General features: G+C 37.7%; 1 protein-coding gene across 4 annotated transcripts in view; it reads right to left on the bottom strand.

Moving 5' to 3' along the window:
- The window catches only part of NSH3 (inosine-uridine preferring nucleoside hydrolase family protein), a 32065-nt gene extending 22511 nt beyond the window's left edge, over positions 1-9554 (bottom strand). Inside the window, exons 1-4 of one of the 4 annotated variants that reach the window (XM_077363100.1) lie at positions 9426-9554; positions 8739-9013; positions 5742-5921; positions 5383-5493 (exon numbers count right to left, since the gene is read on the bottom strand). In XM_077363100.1, the coding sequence (XP_077219215.1) occupies positions 5383-5493; positions 5742-5921; positions 8739-8897 (450 nt within the window). In that variant the 5' untranslated portion in view covers positions 8898-9013; positions 9426-9554. Of the gene's footprint in view, positions 1-5382; positions 5494-5741; positions 5922-7110; positions 7118-8738 lie in introns of those variants that run through there. The other 3 variants (XM_077363099.1, XM_077363101.1, XM_077363102.1) reach the window with 3 other exon arrangements.
- Between the last annotated feature and the right edge of the window lie 12568 nt (positions 9555-22122).

Here is a 22122-nt window from a genome sequence, read left to right as displayed (position 1 = left end):
TGGGGGTGGGGGTGGGGTGGGGGGGATAGAGGTTGTCGGAAAGAAGAAGAATAAGAAGAAGAAGAAGTGATGAGGGAGAAGATGGAGTCTCCTTAAGGGAGCTCCCATGTAAAATGATATACACACACAAGTCAATAGGGTTACATGTATAAAGACCAAAATACCCTCCAACAAAGATAAAACAGCAATATTCAATAATAAAAGAGGTAAACACAATATTCAATGAGAAAACAGAATGTCACATTTGACAAGGTACAAAAACGTGTCAACGCGCCACATTAAGTCTGACACTTCTAGCAGTACATTTGAAGGCGACGCAAGGAGTGTCAACACATGTAGACACGCATGTCGTATTCGCAATAAATTCAAAGTGTCGATTAAATCATCGCATATATACATAATATATGTTTTTTTTAAAAAAAAATTGACAAATATATTCATACCAGCAAAATTTACAATGGCGACCAGTAGTCCCACCAGATTTACACATTATGAATTACCCAGGAGCATTCTCCTTGGCCCAAAAGAAAACCCATTACCCTACATTACCCAATAGCCTTAAATGTATCGAATCAAACAAAAAATGCTATATTGTGGGGCCCCCCAAGTCGAGATCATGACCTGCCACGTGACACAGACTTCTCCACCGCATTCCGAAATAAATTTTCAAAAATCCCGCTCAAAAGCCCAGAGCTATCATGCGCCCTCACCATATATAGCGAACCACCGAAGAACATCGTCGGAACTCCGGCGACCACCTCGCACCACCACCAATCACCGCGATCACCACCTCCAGTCTCACCTCCGTTTCCTCCACAAAAATCATCTCCGCCGGGGGAGTCTCAGCCATCACCACCTTCATCAAGATCCGGCAACCTCCTTTGCCACTGGCCACCACGCCCATCCTCAAGCCATCACCCATGATCTTGATTTCGGAAACCACAGCCTCCTACCGCCAAACCCATTAACCCCATTGCTAACCGGCAATCCACAGCCTCTCAGATCCTCAACGGTCTCCAAATCCGGTAATCCACGACCTGAAAAAAATAAGATCTCTCCGCCTATAGCCGGCCTTCCACAGCTCCGAATCCAGCAACTCACGGCCATTCAGGGCCTCTGGCAACCTCCGCGGTTTTCCTTAGCGCCAGATCCAGCTTCACGGCCTCCACGGCTCCAGATCCAGCCTCCACGACTTCAGATCCAGCCTCCACGACCCCAGATCTTGCCACTACGGAAAAGCCATACTCCAGATCTGGCCTCCATGGTTCCAGGTCCGGCCTCCACGGCTCATCTTTTGCCAACAATGGGGAGAGACAAGAAAGAAAGGGCGAGAGTCAAAAAATACAGAGGAAGAGAGGGTGACAAGAGAGAGCCAGCAATGGGTAGAGACAAGAAAGAGAGGGCGAGGCTCAAAAAACAGAGGAAGAGAAGGAGACGAGAGAGAGAGGGGGAGACGAGCAAGAGGGGGAGAGGAAGCAAGAGAGAGAAAGAGAGAAAGAGAGGGGAGATGAGAGAGGGGGAGACGAGAGAGAGGAAGAGAGAGAGAGAGAGAGAGAGAGAGAGAGAGAGAGGAAAGATCGCCTCCCTCCCTAGGGCTTCCATCGACTTAGGGAGGGAGCTTTGCAGATCGCCTTTTTTTCACCTTAGTTTCGCTCATTGAATCACCAATTTAAATCATATACATAATATGTACATATAATCTCTCTCTGTGTGTGCATGTGTCGGTGGGGGGGGTGGGGCAAAAGAGAAATTTATCGTTTTGCTTGGATAGAAATTAACACCCCCCACCCCCCACACAAAAAAAAAAACCACCACCACCCCCAAAACAAATTGACAAAGGAAAATCAGTCTTTTATTTTCGTAAACTAATTTTATTAATTTTTTTATTCATTGAATTTTTGCTCGTTTGATTCAGAGTTTCCTAGATTTGCAAAAATCTTAAAAAACACTCACAACACATAGTAATTTACTTCGTGTTTGGAAAAGAAGTGTTCCGTATAGGTTTGCATATATATATATATATATATATATATATATATATATATATATATATATATATATGAGGAAACATTTCCTGCGCTCGAGTGCAAAAAACATGGTGGGCCCACATTTTTGGGTGATCCTAAGCATTCATTTCAAAGGCTCCATCATGGATGGGGTGTGTACCAAAAATCAGCTCCATTGAATCATCCTAACCCTTCCATTTGTGGGGTTAAAAAATGAGCAGATTTGTGGACAAACAGTATCTTTCCATTTTCTCCCCCACAAATGGACACCTTAAGATGGTCCAATGGAGCTGATTTTTGGTACACCCCCCATCCACGATGGGGCCTTTCAAATGAATGCTTAGGATCACCCAAAAAATGTGGGCCCACCCTTGTTTCCTGCACTCGAGCGCAGATAAGCTATCTACGCTTGAGCGCAGGAACTGTTCTCTCTCTCTCTCTCTCTCTCGCTCTCTCTCTCTCTCTCTCTCTATATATATATATATATATATATATATATATATATATATATATATAGTGGTGCTATATGATCTGCTATAGGTCTACTACAAAATCCTTTTTTCCAAAACCATACCAAGTCTTGTTTCTATAATCCTTCTCATCTCTTACAGCTCCTCAGGGAGGGTTAATAAGAGGGCTTCCCGGGAGGAGTTGACAATCCCAGGAAAGGTTTTGGTGACAACACTTGGAGATACTAGAAGAGAGAATGATGGCATGAGTAGCAATAAATCCTATGAAAAACACTATCATCTCCCAGTGGAGAGAGAGAATGACACCCCATGTTCTTTATATGAATACCCCCTTTTACTATCTTTATATACGCATACATGTACATATGAAGTATTATTCAAGTGACCCGTGTAGTTGTTACGTGCCTAGACGGGTCCAACTAGAGTCGAATAAATTAGTAGATTTAGAATATATCATATCTTCTAAGATTTGATCATTGGATGGTAGATTAGGCATCAGGGTAGATTAAGCAACTATGATTGATTTGTATACCAGTCAATATTAGGTTAATCTTTATTTAGTTATTTCCATTCTTATCATAAGATCTTTCTAGATCTTTCTATGTTTATCTTTAAGTGCTTTATATAAGCACGTGTTACTGTTAATGGAAGAGAATGAAGACATTATCCTAGAAATTGTGTCTTTGAGGGCTGATCCTTCCCTCTAAGTGGATCAAGAGGCTGATCTTCCCTCAAAGAAGATCAATCACGTTACAAACGAATTCAAGTTCGTAACAAGTGGTAAAAGAGCGGTTGATCCTGCGTCATGGCTGCATCTTGGGAGATTTTGAATTCCATGCGTGATGATTTTCTGGAGATCAAAGTACTATTTTTGAAATTGATAGAGGAGCACCGGAGATTTGCGGAAGGCTTGAACAAAATCAGTATGGTGATGAAGGAAATGCGCGAAAATGAAAGAAAGAAAATAGGAATAAAGAAAAATATAAAAAAGAAAGGCATCGATGATTTTCAGTATTGTCGAGTTCGACAAGTTCGCCGCCAAGAAAATCTGTCGTTCATCCCAAATTGTCCAACGCCATTGGAAAAACCTCATCTACGATCATTCATGCATCAAAATCTAAATCATTTCAAGAAAGCATGGCAGAAGAGCTTTGATAAACAACAAGATGAGATCCATTTCAAGATACAGCTGTCGCGGCCCTAGATGACGATATACGAAATAGTGACAAATCACAAGAAGAAGAGAAGAAAAAAGGGAGCGAGAAAAAAAAAAGAGAAGAGAGGAGAATTTCGGAAAGTCATGCGCTAGATCTTATTTTTCACCAATGGGCCAATTCTTAATATCCAACCTTGAAGACAAGGTTGATTTCAAGCTAGGTGGAATGTTACGTGCCTAGACGGGTCCCAATAGAGTTGAATAAATCAGTAGGTTTAGAATATATCGTATCTGTTAGAAACTTCCCGACTTCTCCAAAAGCTTAAGCTGTTGGAGAAGGGCAGTATTTAATATTTTATACTTTAACAGTATCTGATAAGATTTGATCATTGGATGGTAGATTAGGCATTGGGGTAAATTATATCATAGTGTTTGCACATTTGCAAGAGCAAGGATTTTGATACATGGATGCCTTACCTTTTGAGATATTGCCTCGACTCTCCTTTTCTTTCTTTAGTTTATATTTAATTTCTTCTTTCAAGCCTCAAAACATCTTCCCTGCACCATTCCTATTAGAACTAAATAAAAGTTTAGGTCATTACAATTAACTCTTCTCGTTCCATAATGCAAATTTCCCTATCCTTTAACTTCACCTTGCACAAACCATATTTTGGTCCTTCGAGCCAATGCACCTTCATGAAATCAATTTCAATTACCACGACAAAGCATCAAAAAGGCTAAAACTAAAAATTTTAAACATTTAAAATAGAAAATAGTATTGATTGATCAACATATACAATAGGCAGTTGCAACAAGTAAGCAGAGGACTTCTGTTCAGAGGCTAAAACTAAAAATTTTAAAGAAAAACCTAACATTCAACACAGGGAGTTTTATTAATTGATCAACATATACAATAGGCAGTTGCAACAAGTAAGCAAAAGACTTCCGTTCACTGGATAAGATGGAAAAGAATCCATGGCATTAAAATTATGACCCTTGCTGCGATTTCAGGAGGACAGAAGCCTTAAAGATTTATTTGAGAATTGTTTATAAGCCATAAATTAAATTTTCTCACAAAAAATTCAAACCACATTTTTAGCTATAAATTTTCTACTGTTCTTATATATCTTATCCCACGCTAGACGAAAAGCTGCCAAGGTTAAGCCTTCAAGAAATCGTAACTTTCAAGGAATTCGCTCATAGAACAGCAATGAACCAGAACAATCGAAGGTTGGTGTATTTTTTAACTAAATATAAAAGAAATCTTTAAATTTCAATAGAGTTCATGATACTTTGAGTAGACTATAGACAGTAAGGATATTAGTAACGGAAACAAAATAGAATAATTGAAGCATATCAGATGTCAGACAGAAAGCCACTGTATTATACAATCAATCAGAAACAAGTTTTTAGAAGTGAAATTTAAACAACCATGACTCCAAAATGGCAATTATTTCAAAGTAAATCAAATGATTGAGCAAATAGGAGATTCAAAGTGCTCCACAGACAGTAATTCAAAGCTACTATGTGGCAGAGGGAGCCACTTCAGTGGACGGCATTGGAAAGAATAACCCGTGATAAAAATCTAAATATACCAAACACTAGAAATGGAAAAATAATTTTAGTGTGCACTACTTCCGCATATCCATGAGTCCTGTAAATTTAATTTATAATATAAAGATGGAAAGTAGAACAGGAAGGTTAGACCATAAAAAATCGATTTCACAACTACACGCGAAGTATTTTGTACCTGTGGAAGGAAGCCTCTTCGTATGCCATAATTAGTATCTATATCTAACAGTCCTCCAAGTCCTAAAGGAATAGCCTGTCTGTACCGACAACCTCCTACTGTTGAAATACCCTGTTGGAAACTGAACTGTTAGTAACAATTGAGAACAAAAAAAGGATGGATGTGACTGGAGTAAATAGAACTTCTATGCTAAGATTTCAATGCAAAATCCTTCCTAAAACTATATCAAACATGTGATGATGACTGTTCAGGAAAAGGTATTAGGATATTATGCTGGAAATTAGTCAAGATATTCAAAATTATTTCTGTAGATACGTAGTTTGAGATATGCCAGACATAAACAAGATTTTAGTTGTTACCTGTTCAATTAGTGGAAGATATCCACCAACATCTGGGAGTATAGTACCATCTGGTAATATTCCACCTTCACCCCCTACTCCAACTGGAATGTCATCTCTATCCATCATATAAAGAATGTCATATATTTGATTCACAGAATGCCCAGAATTTGTCCATGCATTTGCATTGATAGTAATAGCCTGCAATATGGTAGTACTGTTAGGATATAAAATTTGAAAATAATACACTTTAAATTTTAGGGTCCACTTAAAGAAAGTGGAATTTTGAAATTAACTCTTCCTTTATTTGTACCACTCAATGAATTGCATAAAATTATGCAAATAAAAATTATTAGACAGCTTCTTGCATTCTTTCTTCATGTTCGGTTGACCGGCGGAGTTGTTATTTCTTGTGTATGTTGTGACAATCGCATAAATTACTATTGCATGCATACAGGAGTGTCAAAATAGCATGTTGATGTCAGTGTTAGATGGCTCTCATACAGTTGGTTGTACATGATTTGATCATTAAATATATAATAATACACATGATATTTTTCTTTTCTGCAGGACATTAGTTGGAAATTTAAACTCCTTTGTCACGTGCCAAATTGCTGACAAGGAGAGTGAAGGCATTTCGAATACGAGAAATATATCAGCACATTTCACACCCTGTTATATCAGTAAGAAGCTTATTCAATCAACATTAATTAAAATACAAAATTATGTACACTGAGAAATAAAGCCCACCAAAATCACATTTTACAGGAAAATAGATATAAAACCATGACTAGAAATATATCAGCATATTTCACACCCTGATATATATCAGAAGAAGCTTATTCAATCAACTTCAATTAAAATACAAATCTCCTAAGTACACTGGGGAAGAGAGACCACCAAAATAACATTTTACAGGAAAATATATGGGGAACCATAATATTTGACTGCATAGCAGACAATTTCCATTTTCATTCAAGAATACTATTAAAGTATCAAGCTAGGCATTATGTAGGAAACACAATATATAGATGAAATTCTAAGTATCGAGCAAGAATATACTTTTAAAAGGACCGATCCAAATTCAAAATTTCAAAGCAGAATTTATATACGAAACACAATAAATTGATGAAATTCTAAGTGTCAAAAGGAATTTCATCTTCCTGGTGACAAGTATATACCAAGCAATGGTTTAAAACCTTAGCTGAGTCAACTCGCCAAGACTCGAATCTATTTTCGGTCTACTCGCTAATTGACTCAACTCATGAAAATTTAAACCTAGTTGTGCGAATCGCTGAGTCAACTAGCGACTCGAACTACTCAACCTAACTTAACACCAATTCAAATACAAAAACAAAAGTAAAAAACATCCAAAGGCAAGAACACAAACCTTCAAATCGAATACCGATCTATTCAAAATTTCAACCTAGTTGTACAAATTTGCTGAGTCAACTCGCGACTCGAACTCCTCAACCTAACTTAACACCAATTCAAATACAAAAACAAAGTAAAAAGCATCCAAAGGCAAGAACACAAACCTTCAAATCGAATTCCGATCTATTCAAAATTTCAACCTACTTGTACAAATTTGCTGAGTCAACTCGCGACTCGAACTACTCAACCTAACTTAACACCAATTCGAATACAAAATCAAAAGTGAAAAGCATCCAAAGGCAAGAACACAAACCTTCAAATCGAATACCGATCTATTCAAAATTTCAACCCAGTTGTACAAATTTGCTGAGTCAACTTGCAACTCGAACTACTCAACCTAACTTATCACCAATTCAAATACAAAATCAAAAGTGAAAAGCATCCAAAGGCAAGAACACAAACCTTCAAATTGAATTCCGATCTATGCAAAATTTCAACCTAGTTGTACAAATTTGCTGAGTCAACTCACAACTCGACCTACTCAACCTAACTTATCACCAATTCAAATACAAAAACAAAGTAAACAGAATCCAAAGGCAAGAACACAAACCTTCAAATCGAATTCCAATCTATTCAAAATTTCAACCTAGTTATACAAATTTGCTGAGTCAACTCGCAACTCAAACTACTCAACCTAACTTAACACCAATTCAAATACAAAAACAAAGTAAAAAGCATCCAAAGCAAGAACACAAACCTAATCGAATTCCGATCTATTCAAAATTTCAACGTAGTTGTACAAATTTGCTGAGTCAACTCGCAACTCGAACTACTCAACCTAACTTAACACCAATTCAAATACAAAAACAAAAGTAAAAAGCATCCAAAGGCAAGAACACAAACCTTCAAATCGAATACCAATCTATTCAAAATTTCAACCCAGTTGTACAAATTTGCTGAGTCAACTCGCAACTCGAACTACTCAACCTAACTTATCACCAATTCAAATACAAAATCAAAAGTGAAAAGCATCCAAAGGCAAGAACACAAACCTTCAAATTGAATTCCGATCTATGCAAAATTTCAACCTAGTTGTACAAATTTGCTGAGTCAACTCACAAATCGAACTACTCAACCTAACTTATCACCAATTCAAATACAAAAACAAAGTAAACAGAATCCAAAGGCAAGAACACAAACCTTCAAATCGAATTCCAATCTATTCAAAATTTCAACCTAGTTGTACAAATTTGCTGAGTCAACTCGCAACTCAAACTACTCAACCTAACTTAACACCAATTCAAATACAAAAATAAAGTAAAAAGCATCCAAAGCAAGAACACAAACCTTCAAATCGAATTCCGATCTATTCAAAATTTCAACGTAGTTGTACAAATTTGCTGAGTCAACTCGCGACTCAAACTACTCAACCTAACTTAACACCAATTCAAATACAAAAACAAAAGTAAAAAGCATCCAAAGGCAAGAACACAAACCTTCAAATCAAATTCCGATCTATTCAAAATTTAAATCTAGTTGTACAAATTTGCTGAGTCAACTCGCAACTCGAACTACTCAACCTAACTTATCACCAATTCAGATACAAAAACAAAGTAAACAGAATCCAAATACAAGAACACAAACCTTCAAATCGAATTCTGATCTATTCTGCTTCAGAAGATACAAGAGAGCGAAGAAATCATCCGTATCCACATCAGTATCCAAAAGAATCCGGCGCGGATCCGCCTCAATTTGAAGGCAGATAACCAAAACTAGTAGCAAAAACACTCTCCACATCAACATTGTTAAATTAGCGTCCAAAATCACTATAAAACACTCTTTTCTCCTCGAGATTCGTATCAATATGGAAGGATTATAAAATACCTCCTCAATCTGCACTGTGCCATCGGTTCTCGGTCCTGAAAAGGAAATCTTTCCAGATGTACGAATTTGAGACAAAAAATCAGGAAAAGCCGAAATGAGAGACGACAAGAAAGAGAAAGCGAAAGCGAAATGTTGGAGATCTTTTGAGATCTGAAAAAGAAAGGTAACAGAAGAAGAAACAGAGAAATGAAATTTTGAAGGCGATTGAAAGTGAATCAAAACAGATTACACAATTCTCTTTCCTACGTGTTTCTTAGGTTTCCTTTCTATTAAAGAAGCGAAAAAAACGAAATCCAGAATCTTTTACCGCGTCCAAGGATAAAACAACAGTGTATGTAGAAGAAACAATACAGAGAGAGAGAGAGACAGAGAGAGAGATAGAGAGTATTTGAAAGAGAATGAGAAAAGCAGATAAGGATTCTTTGTATAAGGAAGCAAAAATCTCACACTGTGTATGACCGGAGAACAGCGGAATCGGTGCCGGCGACGAAATAGTCGGAGGGAGACCGGCGAGCGAGAGAGTGAGACTATTCTTACTTCTTAGCGATGGCGTATTAAAGTATGTATCTTAAAGAGGACAAAGTTTCTCATTCCATAATAAAGCGATTTTTCAATTTTTCCCAATGCAGGTCAGAGGAGGCTCTAAGAGGAAAAAAACAAAGGGTAAAAGAGATTTTATGTTGTCTCATTCCAAATGCCACGCCCAAACTCCCTCAGACCGAATCGTCTTATTTTATTTTCTTTAATGGGTAAGGAGTTTAACGGGACCCCTACAGATTTATTAGATAAAGGGAAAGATGATGATACAATAAAGGCACAAAACCATCCCTAACTCGGAACCTGCGTGAGGGGGAGAACCAAGGTTCAGCAAGCAACTGCTTGTTGATACGGTGGGCTGTTAGGTAGCTAACCAATACACGTCAAAAGCTCGAGAGTTACAGAACTCATTGGGCTTGGCCCTCGTAAATTTATCCCATGAGGCAAGAAATTCACTCGAAGAACATATAGTAGTGGTTGAGGAATGCTAGAACGATGCGAGTCCTTGCAAAAATGACATGAAAGGGCTCTCCCATTTGCTGCATTTCACTGCAAAATGTAAAAGTCAACGAATGTTAAATGCTGTGTTTTTATGTTTAACTTTTGAGTGTTCTATAAAAACACTGATTGTGTTCTTTGTAAATCATTTATAATTAATAAAAATTGGGTGATGATATTTTTCCCTCCCTGCATTGCTTGCACGCTCCACTTATAACATGATTTGACATAAAGTTGCCCACATTTCACGTCAAATCAGGTTATAAGGGGGAGCGTGCATGTAATGCAGGGGGAGTGAAAATATCTTCTCCCTAAAAATTTCATTATTTGTCATCCTTTGCACATTATTCTTGATCATTCTCCTACAGATCCAGTTGTCCTGTTTTTCTCTATGCTAGATAAGGTTTTTTGTTTGGTGAAAACTTGCCTCAATTTCTCATTCACCATAAGTTCAAATACATTCCAAAGACACCACCTAAACTACCCCCACTCGCCCAATAACTCCTTATAACTATTGAACTACAACTCAAACAACAACTTCTTGATTTAGACCCTTTCTACGAGTATTTGCGAACTCAAGGACTATGGCGAATCCGACTCCTAATCTTATGTGCGCATGTGTTTAAACCTGTTTTTCTAGGGACGAATTTCCGAATCTTATGTGTGCATGTGTTTACACCTGTTTTTCTAGGGACGAATTTCCTAAATCTTATGTGCGCATGTGTTTACACTCATTTTTCCATGGGACGAATTGATTATCCCCTCCCATTGAATTTTGGGAATCAACCCAAATCATGGGCCGCCACCAATCTATAAGACAAGGGCAAATGTGAAGATGAGACAAATTCATAAAATTAAAAGACAACCATATAAAAATCTCGCCATGTCATTGTACAAACATGAACCTTTTAGTAATAAGCAATAACTAGTTCGGCAGGATAAGAAGATGAATGCTAGAATAACAATCAAAGGTGGAAGTCCACTTGTCTTTTGAAAAGATAAAGAGGAAAGCACATCAAGACAAGCTTGTCCTAAACTACCCAAACACAACAGTTAATGGCAGAATGTGCCAGGGGTGTGTTTGTAAAAAATGCTGGAATCCAGGAATCGAGTTAGAACAGTGGGGGAGCCAGGATTTATACATAAGGGTGGGCAGGCTTATACATAAGGGGGGTAGGCTTCAAATTTTAAAGAGGGCTAGGCCCAATTGAGTTGGGCCCGTTAATGAGGAAGCTGCCCCCCTTATATGCTACATGTAGCTCTACCCCTGAATGAGAGAGATTCTTCGAGATAAGAGTATTCTCCCCAAAAGGCGTGCCTTGGTAGAGAAAATTTATAGTAATTGTTTACAAACGCTACGCCCAATCGCCTTTCCAATGAGATATTTTAAGTTTTTAACTCTTCTCGCTGTACCGATCATGAGTGTGGTAGCCCACCAAATTGATGGCTTAGATAACCCCGCATGCATAGCACGTATGCTATGAGCAATAAGGGTGAAAAAATCATGGTGTGGAGAGTGTGCCTAGCATTCTTCCTCTGATAAATGCACTTCCCAATGATAGTAATGAAGGTATTTCAGGTCTTTTTTAGAGAAGATATATTATAGATATTTGTAATCAATCACGTATCTTTTGGAGAACTTATATGATGCGGTTTGACTTATTAAAGTTTCAATCATACTCAATGACTTGATTCACAAACAAGCGTAGAAAATCGCAGCGGTGCCGACATTTGACCCATTGTATGGGCAACGTCTTAAACAGGGTTATTAGCTAAACCAACGTCTAGGTCACGTTACACCACGTTACACATTCGGATCCTTATTGGAAAATTCATCAGATCCTACTTTTGATGCCCAAGTCATGATAAACTCAACGGCTCTGTTCACTCGCCTTCTCGAAAAAGGAAAGGAGAAGAAAGTAAGTCAAATTTTCTCGTGATAGGACATGATTGGACATTTTCAGCCGTTCACCCGTTTTGTCGGAAAAGCGGATTTACACACGTGAAAAATATAAATAATGACGTAGAAAACCAACTTTCTTGCACTTTCCCTCTAAATTTTCTCACCAAAAGGATGAAAAAATCATTTTTCTGAGAAAACCACTTTGCCTGCATACTTTCTTTTCCTTTCTCGGCCAAGTGAACAACGAGAAAAATGAATTTTCTCATAGTTTCTTTTTCTTTTCCTTTTCTTTCCAGTTTTCCACGTCAGATTCTTTTCCTTTCTTTTCTTTTCCTGCAGCTAGAAAACAAGTGAACAGAGCCAAGGGGAAATTTGTAAAATGAAAAAAAATACCTTGTATCCTTTTTCCACCATTTCCACCCCCTTTTCCTTAAAAAATACTTCTTTTTCAGGAAGGCAAGTCACAAACAAGGAGGTAAAAGGTGTTGAGTTGGTGATACAAAATCACAGATTCTATTTCATTCTTGGAGTGAGTCTCACTTGGCCCTTTTAAGTGGGATGTGTTTTCTCTCTATATATAGGGATTGTATGTGAAAGAGAAGGTTTGAAGAAGAAGGAAAAATGTATGGATGAGAGGGGAAAAGGCTACGGCAAAGCAAGCGGGTTTTCTCTTAAGGGCCTTAGGAGAGCTTTGTGGTAGAACAAAAGCAAGGTTCTTCTTAAGGAGAAAGTTAGGGCAAGGCAAGAGGGGTTTTTGTTAGAAGGGTTGTAATCCTCTGGCAAAATCCCTACGTTTAGCGGAAAAAGAACGCGTAGAACAAAATTTTTCTAAAGATTTTGTCCTTTATCCAGAATTCCTAGGGACTAGATAATCTTATGATGACAAAATAAATACAAATATAATGTCAAATACCTTATTTGTGATCGCGGAATTGATCGTTTGCTGGATCTACTCCTCGAGTCGTCGCACGCAATCTAATCGCCGCGAACGTCGCAAGTTGATCAGATGAGATCCTTTCGCACAAGGAAACGAGAACAACAATTGTTCTCTTCGATATACTGATCTAAATCAGCTGTTTAGAAAGTGAATATTTTGTCTTTTATTGGAGCTTTAGTGTGTGTCAAACTACCTTGAAGATGTAGTTCAAAAATTAGAAGATGAGAGAGGAGAAACAAAAGACGAAATATGCTTGGGATTATTTTTCACAAAAAATTCTAGTAGCTTCGGTGGTTGAAAAAAATTCGTCAGACAGCACTTTATATACAGTGAAATTATATTACTAAAGATCAAATTTTGTTTCCATAGAAAAACATGCAAATTTAGCAAATCATCTATCTTTTACATACACCACTAGAGGTGGCAAAATTGGTCGAACCTAACCAGAACCGAGCCGAAACCGAACCAAAAATTCGGTTTCGGTTTGGGGATCAAACCGAACCGAAAATTCGGTTTCGGTTCTGTTTCGGTTTGGGTTTGGTAAAACTAAACCGATTCAAATTTTGGTTCGGTACGGTTTGGGGGTCAAACCGAACCATTGTCACCCCTATACACCACACATGAAGCAATGATTATCTTTTTTGGAAACTTTTTACATAACGTTGGATTGTTTCTCCCATGCAGGGCGTGAATTCCAATAAAAGGAATATGGCAAGATGCCTTCAAAACCACTTTCTAATATTAAAAGTTACTTCTCTTTTCTTCCCATATATATATATATATATATATATATATATATATATATATACACTAGCAAAAAACCCTGTGCGATGCACAGGTCGACAAAGAATTGTACATACCACATCATAGGTTGATCTAAACCGTCCATGTGATGGAACACAACATAAATAGGTTGTGCCCGTAAAATAATTTCCATAGGCTGATCCTAGCCCTCCAATCTATAGAGGTTCCCATAATTTTTGTTCCTCTTAAGGTGCCCAGAATTCGTCAATACTCTTACGAGTGTCCTGCATTCGTAATATCAAACTTTCCGTAATTTGACCCGCACATACTGAATAAGGAAAAGTAGTTGTTTCGTCATCGTTAGGGTGCAACTTGGGTCTCAACCCGACCCAACCCGAGGAACCCATATTTTTCAAAGCAACCCGACCCAACCTGATTTCCAACCCGACTGGGTTCAACCCGACCCAACCCTATTTCCAATTCGGGTTGGGTCGGGTTGACCCGATTTGATATAATACCAATTGTTGACCACCTCAACTCAAGCGGGGTTGTTTTGGATATTGAGAACCAATAGTGAGTCACCAATAATCAGTTTTTAACCCACAATCGGTTCTCAAAATCCAAACCAAACAGGGACTAACAATTAACAAAGGGAAATGTTATCTGCACTACTATATTTTGATGATCACACTCCTCACTTTATTAAAGTAAGGTATGGCCCGCACAATAGGATTATCCAAACCGTCCATTGTGGACTGTGGAGACTATTTCAATGTTGAAAAAGAAAAACACATACAGAACTTCTTCAGATGGAACCCAAATTCGGGTTTCGGGTCGGGTCGGGTTGCCCGACAGCCCAACCTGACCCTACCCGATTTCCAATTCGGGTTGATTTTTCCCAACCTAACCCAACTCGATTTGCGAAAAAGCTTAACCCGACCCAACCCAAACTCGGGTTGAACCCGACCCACGTGGGAACATCCAAGTAACAACGATGGTTTCAAATTATATATAATGCTAATGTCCTCACTAACATACTTTATAATGGAACTACTCACCGTATTTTGATGATCGCATTCCTCACTTTAATAAAATGTATGGTATGGCCTGTAACATAGGATGATCTAAACCGTCCATTAGATGGGCCACTGCCTACATAGGTTGTGCCCCAAAAATAATTTTCATAGGTTGATCCGAACCCTCTGATCTATAGAGGGTTACAGGTTGATCCAAACCGTCCATGTGATGGAACACAACATCAATCGGATGTGCCTGTAAAATCATTTCCATAGGTTGATCCTAGCCCTCCAATCGATAGAGGTTTCCATAATTGTTGTTCATTTTCAGGTGCTCGGAATCCGTCAATATTTTGCAAGTGTCCTGCATGAGTAATATAAAGTAGTTCTTTCGTCACTGTCATATGTCTTTACCTTTCTTGGTAGTTTTTTTCCGTAATTGTCATAGTCAGGTACCCGTGTCGGTACTTTTCGTATGTAGTTTACGATTTTACCCTCAAATAATTTCTCATAGAGATAGATGTTAGATATCAGCAAAGGGGTTAATGGTAAAAGAGTAATGGTGACATGTAAATCCCAGATAAAAAGAAAAGAAATTTCTTTTTCCTCTCGCTATATATATATATATATATATATATATATATATATATATATATATATAGACACACACATTGCTTTTTATCATCCGTTGCATAAAAAGCAACAGACTTTTCATGCATTATTAATATGTTGGACGGTCATAGATGGGACCCACACAACTTTATCACATTATTTAATTCACAAATAATGTCCTTCTTATTCTTTTATTAATATATAATTCCCTTTATGTCCTTAGTTAAAATTTAACTAATCCAAGTAGTTATTTCATGCACTATTACTATGTTGGACAGTCATAGATGGACCCACACAACTTTATCACATTATTTAATTCACAAATAATGTCCTTATTCTTTTATTAATATATAACTCCCTTTATGTCATTAGTTAAAATTTAACTAATCCAAGTATTTATATTAAATACTTTAATATATATACACATCATTTTCATGTGTACATCTTTCCCTTTCAAATGTCACGAACCTAGTTCGCTTGTGCAACTCTATAAATGCGGGATCCGTATCCAATTGATACATATTGGTCAAACGAGTAGTGAGTGTGATCGTTGAAAGGGTTCAACGGTAGATCCTGCAGAATCGAATAAGCAGCCCCACTGCGATCTTGCTCTGTAGTTAACACTACAATCGCATTGAGTCAGCGGCCTCCACGAGACATGATCCTGAAGATAACCGTCAAACCATCTTACCCCTAATCACATCCAATATGTGTAAGTCCCTTCTCCATTCTTCATCTACCGAGTTGGGTCCTACGGAAGGTGGACTGTGTTTACCCCCTTGGGCCCACTCTTGGTATACCATTTAGTCACGCAATTTTGACCCGCAAATGAATTCGCAAAAACTTTGATAAACCTTTTATCAAATCCACCTGACCAGGTAATATCACAGGTCTACTACTCTTGACAAAAACTGTAGATGATCCCCAATAATTTGGGCGGAGAATCCCATGTTGGGTATCCTTATTAATCTCAAAGGTTTGTCAAACATTCCAGTACTACCCTTAAGTGATCCTTGGTGAAACCACTGTTAGATAGACCAAGAAAGAAAGACGTGCCCACAACTAATATGATCCCTCAGGTCAAAGGATATATAAAGGGTTTTGTTTGGTAGAATAGCCTTACTATCTCATGTCCACAGGCTAATCTAATGTGATCTTGTTCAGTGAACGATCCAATCGTCGCACCCACTCTTCTAGCTTAAGGTCAACTACCCGAGTAACTGAGATAAGTCACTCCATGGCACGTGCATGTAGGCTAGATTGGTGTTAGTTGTATACAGGAGAAGATGTCAAATATTATCCCCAACTAAGAACTTTTAAGGTCTGCAAAGAACCGAAATTCCATATCTCCTTGCTTCCTGAGATCTGTGAATCTCTGAGCATGGCATTCCTACTTTGCTATCTAAGGACAAGTATGTGTCAATATCACAAGCGCATCTCACATATTCAAATAATAATACCCAATATTGTTATTAAATAAAAACTTAATTGATATTCAATCAATTTACACTGGTTTTTAGGGCATTAACTCTAACAGTTTTCTCTTGGGTGAATTTTGTGGTGAAGCAAAAGCAAGGTTCTTCTACTCAAGGTTGCGGAGAAATTAAGAGCAAGAAAGAGGATTTTCTCTTGGGCTCTTGGAGGGCTTTTGTTGTAAAGCAAAAGCAAGACTCTTTACTTGGTTATTCAGGGGATTGAGAAGAGTAGAGGAGGAGAAAGTCTAGGGCAAGAAGAGGAGGTTTCTCTTGGAGCTCTAAGAGAGTTTTTTGGGTAAAGCAAAGGTAATGCTTTCTACTTGGTTACTCAAGGTGTTGAGGAGAAAAGAGAGGAGAAAAGTTTAGAGCATAAAGAGGGGTTTTCTCTTGAGGTGAAGCAAAAAGGGTAGCGAGCTGGGGACGAGTGGAACTGAACAAATAACGTCTACACTCTCCACACTTTAATTAGCAATCTTGTTCCTCGCTCGTAAGTTGGAAGCCTGTAGCGCCACGTGTTTGTCACTAGCAATTGCAAGGAAAAAAGTTCAGCCACTTTTAGGAACCACCATCAGCATCTTGATTTGTTTAGGATTAAGTAGTAATTATGAGTGTTTAGTGGAAAGTAATCGCCACGAGGTATTGACTGAGATGTATTTGACCACGCAGGTGTTGAATTAAAAGTGAATCTTATCTAATTCTTCGGCTGCTGGAGAGTGGGTCCCACTTGCTTTAGTTCTTAGAATATGGTAGAAGTGTAGAACAATCATTCGAAGAAGATTCTTTGTCTTACCATTGTACACATTTAGAAAATTCAAAAGGCGTGGGGCCCACTTTGCGTCTCACTACAAAAAATCTTTAATTGGATGCTGAAGTTTGTTTCATACTAGACACATTTTCATATATACTTTACACGTGACGTGATGGAACGTTAGTAGGGGGGACCGATATTGGTTGCACTAAAATCTGCCACTTGGGTGGCTAGGATCATCTGAAGTAGGTATCAGATCGAGGGTCCAGAGCCAACATTGTTTATACAAACATCTTTAAGGACAATTTTGCGTCATGCTTGATGAAAGTTGTAGAGTTATCTGATAAGAGATTGAGATTTGTGTAAAAATCCATAGTCTAGAGACATCTTAAAGGATGAATTTCATCTTGCTTGATCAAGGTCTAGAATTATCCAATAATATGTACATTATTGTTTTCCTTTTCCTTAGGCTCCATTTCTTCTATGTAAAGTGGACGTAAAACAAATTTTATGCGCATTTATAAGTGTAAAAAAGGACGAAAAAGCAAATTTTACACCCAATTTTACGTCGAAAGAAACAGAGCTTTAATAAAAATTGTGCTGCTCATATTTAAAGATTTTTGTTCTCTGCTCTGTTTGGTTCCCAATAATTTTTATCCTAGGGAGTTTCTAATCCAAACAGTGAAGTCAACGGGATTTGCTAGGTGTTTTTTTTCCTACAATTCCTAAAATTCCCGCCAAAATTTAGGAGTGTCATTACCAAATATGGGAAGGGATGAGAGAGAGGGAAGAGAGAGAATGAGAGAGGACATTATTTTAAAGAAAAAGAGGGGACAATGAGTCAATGTCACAACTGAAGCAATCATTACAAGAGTGGGATTAAAAAAAATCTAGTGCTAAAATGCAACCAAACATGGTAAAGGACAAAATTTTTACTAGACAAAATTTTTACTAGCAACCAAACAGATATTAGATTGTTTGTTTGGTGTTTCGGGCCTGAACTATTTACGATGGGGGGTGATAGTTGAGGGAAATGATCTCCATTTGAAGGACGGTATTGAGAAGTATTACCTTTTCTGTATAAATAAAATAAAAATTAACTACATTAAATGATGGACTAGATTCATTGGGACAGTCGATCAAGTTCTCATGGGATCTCAATATCTCATATATGCCAAGCCTAAATTTTACAACTCAATATTTTTTTAAATGGTGGATCTTTATTAGAATCGATGTGTCATTCTTTATTCTACCTTTGAAATGTTCACCTGAGTTGCATCCTGGTGTGATTGTCTTCTTCTTTTTTTCGAAGGGGTGGTGTGATTGTCTTGTGACCGGGTGTGTTCTTCTCATGCCATTAGGCTCATGATAGGGTTGGCATTTCCTAAAAATGTGGCCGTTTAGTGATGATCGAGAGACTTTACCCATCCTGCAAAGATTATAAGAAGTAATGAAAAAAATATATGAAATTATGTTACAATGAGACTTTCATTTAAATTTGGAGGAGAGTTGCAGGCTAAAGGGAAACTATTTTGATTAAAAAAGAAACACGCCTTGTAACATATGTGCAAAAGAGTTGAATATGGCTTCCAATAAAATAACCAAAATTTCGGGCCCGGGGGGAGAGCGGGGAGCGATTGAGCCCCTCTTGCAACAAAGCGTGCTCAAGGCTACATTTGGATGATCGGAATCAGGAATCAGGAATCAGAATCAACATCAAATTTCAATTCCTATTCCCTTAAATGAAATGAGAAAAAAATAATTAAAAAAAAAATCCAATCCAACCAAAGTGGAATTAGAATACCATCTCTTGGGGACGGGAAACAGATCCTAGCATTTCAGCCCCGGTGTCAATTCTGCCCCTTGATTCTATTCTTTTTTTTTTAACCAAAGACTAGAATCAAGCAGAATTGGAATCATCCCGTGTGCCTGATTCTCACAATCCAGAGGTTTATTAGTTTTGTGCCGTTGTCAACCTTACAGTATACTGAGTAGTAGAGGAATAACTAGATGGCATCAATATAGAATTGCTTAGCTGCCTAATTTTGGACGGGGGGTAGAAAGCATTTAAAAAAGTAGCAATGCCTTTTTAAGAAAGAGTAATAACAGGGCACCACACTACGGTGCATTGGTAGGTGATAAGGCGACCCCTACTTCTTTTTTTTCCCCAACCAATTATGCTGCATCCACCAAGGAAGAAAAGCCTCCCTTCTTTATCATAGTGATTATTTAAAAAAATAGATTATATTTCTTTTTGGAAAGGGCAAATTGCTGTTCAATTTATTATTATTTAAAAAAATAGATTATCATTAATATTTCTTTTTGAAAAAAAGACTCAAAAGCCATGTAAAACTCTTAATCCCTAAATAAATCTATTGTAAATTTACATTTTCAATGCTCAATAACTACACCTTAACGAGTGCCCCGGAGGCGAGTCGGTCACTCGTTAACAAAACCCTATCAATAAATTCAACTCCAAATGAATTTGACATTGTGAAACGACCAGTTGCTCCAAAAGCTTAAGCTGTTAGAAAACGCGTTATTTAATCTTTTATTCTTTGACACTCTCCATCATGTGTGGCCGGTCTTTTAGGGTTGACCAACACGCGGCACATGCGGGCCCCTCTTCTTTTTTTTGGGTTAGCGAAGGTTTGAACCCATGACCTTTGCTCTGATTCCAGGTGAAACAACCAGTTGCTCCAAAAGCTTAAGCTGTTGGTGAAGGCATTATTTAATCTTTTCTTCTTCAACAGATAAAATCTGCTGAAAAGTAAGCTTGTATGGATTTTCTCTCGGTCAAAAGTACTTTCTGGTAAATTATCTAGCAAATCCAATTTTATAATGTATAGACTGATTGACAAAATCCCCTTTTGCTAATTATTTTTAATGAGCACTCCCATAATTTAATAGGGCAGTCCAATCTGTATTGTGTACTTTCCTAATTTCCTTTTAATGGCCTTTACAATTTTCAAGATACTGTCAATAGCCAATAATAGAAGCGCTTACTAGAGTGTGGAATGCCTAATAAAAAAGGAGCTATATCCCCATGTTTTTAAGAACTAAAGTCCAACTATCGGGACTATAAATTATTGATCTGCCACCACGGCCTGAAGCTATTGGACGAATTTTTTCATGCTGCTGAGTGGAGAACCCAACCAATTAAATAGTAAATTCTTCTTAGAAAAACTCAAAAAGGAGGGCTTTATATTATTTATCTTTCAACAGTTGGTCATGCCAGTTCAAATTAATTTGCACAAGTGCTGTCACTAAAGTTTTCCTTTGCCGCAATTAAGACCAATCTAATAATCAGTTTTGGAATCACAATCGGTTCTCAAAATAAAAAAACAAATATGTCTTCATTTTTTGTTTTGGCCTCACAATCGGCACTCAAAATTCAAACAAAAAACCGTCTTGATTGGTGACCTGAAATCAGCCTTTAATCTCACTAGAAACACATTTCTTTTTAATCTCATTCTTCGTTAAAAAAAAAAAAAGGTGAAAGGATTGCTGGGTGATGCACCTAGTTGTTCTTGGGAGGTAAAATTTGGCACCCAATTGGAAGCCGACATATAGCACCTTGAGGCTCACAAGCTGGAGAGGGCAAAAGGGGTAATTTTACCATGCTTCTGGAAGCCCTAGAAACCCTAGAACTCGCAGCTGCCGCCACATGAGATAAACTTGAAAACTGATTACCATGAAACCAACCCAATCAGGGAAAAGTTCCATAAAGGCAAAATTTCTTTCTTTCCTAGGACTACTCCATAAAGGGGCGGCTAAACTCCAAGGCACTCATCTCACATTTCATTTTTATCATTCCTGGGTCCACATAGAGCTCAACTCATTCTGTTGCCGCGTCTGACTTAGGCATCGAAGAGTCCACCCCCCACCCCAAACCCTCTTTCCGACGCTTTCCTTTATTGGTAGGTAGCAGGTCACCTTCCTCAGAGCCAGCTCAACACAGTTCGCCGTCTGAGAGCCTAGAGGAAAGTCCCCCCTTGCTTTTTGTTGGAAAGAGGCTCTTATATATATATATAGACGTTGTTTTCCAATGCAATGGAATTCATATGTTTTAACTAGAAAATAGAAATCTGTGTTGAAGTTAGTCTTACAGACACTACCTGTTGTTAAAATTTGTAAATATGGTTCAATTGTTGTTCAAAACAGTAAATATGGCTTAATTGTAGTTCAAAATTGTAAATATAGCTCACTTGATTTTGGATAAAAACCAATCTCCGCACTGCATATCACCTAATTTTTTCACCGGTTTTTAAGGACATCTCATGCTCTCTCTCCATTCGTGCCCTCTCAAGTCTCTCCCCTCCTTTCCTCCTCCTCCTCCATGGAATAATTTTTTATAGTTGCCAAGTAGGGTTGAAATTTTGATGGAAAGAAGTTTGAAAAACAGTTCAAAAGTCATTTTCTGGAGAAAATTATTTTAAGATGGTTACTACATCGTTTAGATTAGTAGGATTTAAATATTATTGAAAACCAACAGTGTTATTTGTGTCAAATCTTTAATTTATTTCCATGCATTTTGGGATCAAGAGAGGTTAACAGTAGTCCTCTATAAAAAGGTCCAGAAATAGTCCCATGTTCCCTTTTATGAGTTTGAACCAAACAATGGGAAACAAAATAAGGAGTGCCTACTTATCATATTATCACGTCTGGTTTGTG

Source organism: Tasmannia lanceolata, unplaced genomic scaffold (genome assembly GCF_043159265.1).
Source record: "Tasmannia lanceolata isolate RefF3 unplaced genomic scaffold, GAP_Taslan_0.1 ptg000019l, whole genome shotgun sequence".
Lineage (NCBI taxonomy): Eukaryota > Viridiplantae > Streptophyta > Magnoliopsida > Canellales > Winteraceae > Tasmannia > Tasmannia lanceolata.
Note: the sequence above shows the minus strand (reverse complement) of the source record. Positions and strands in the feature narration are given on the sequence as shown.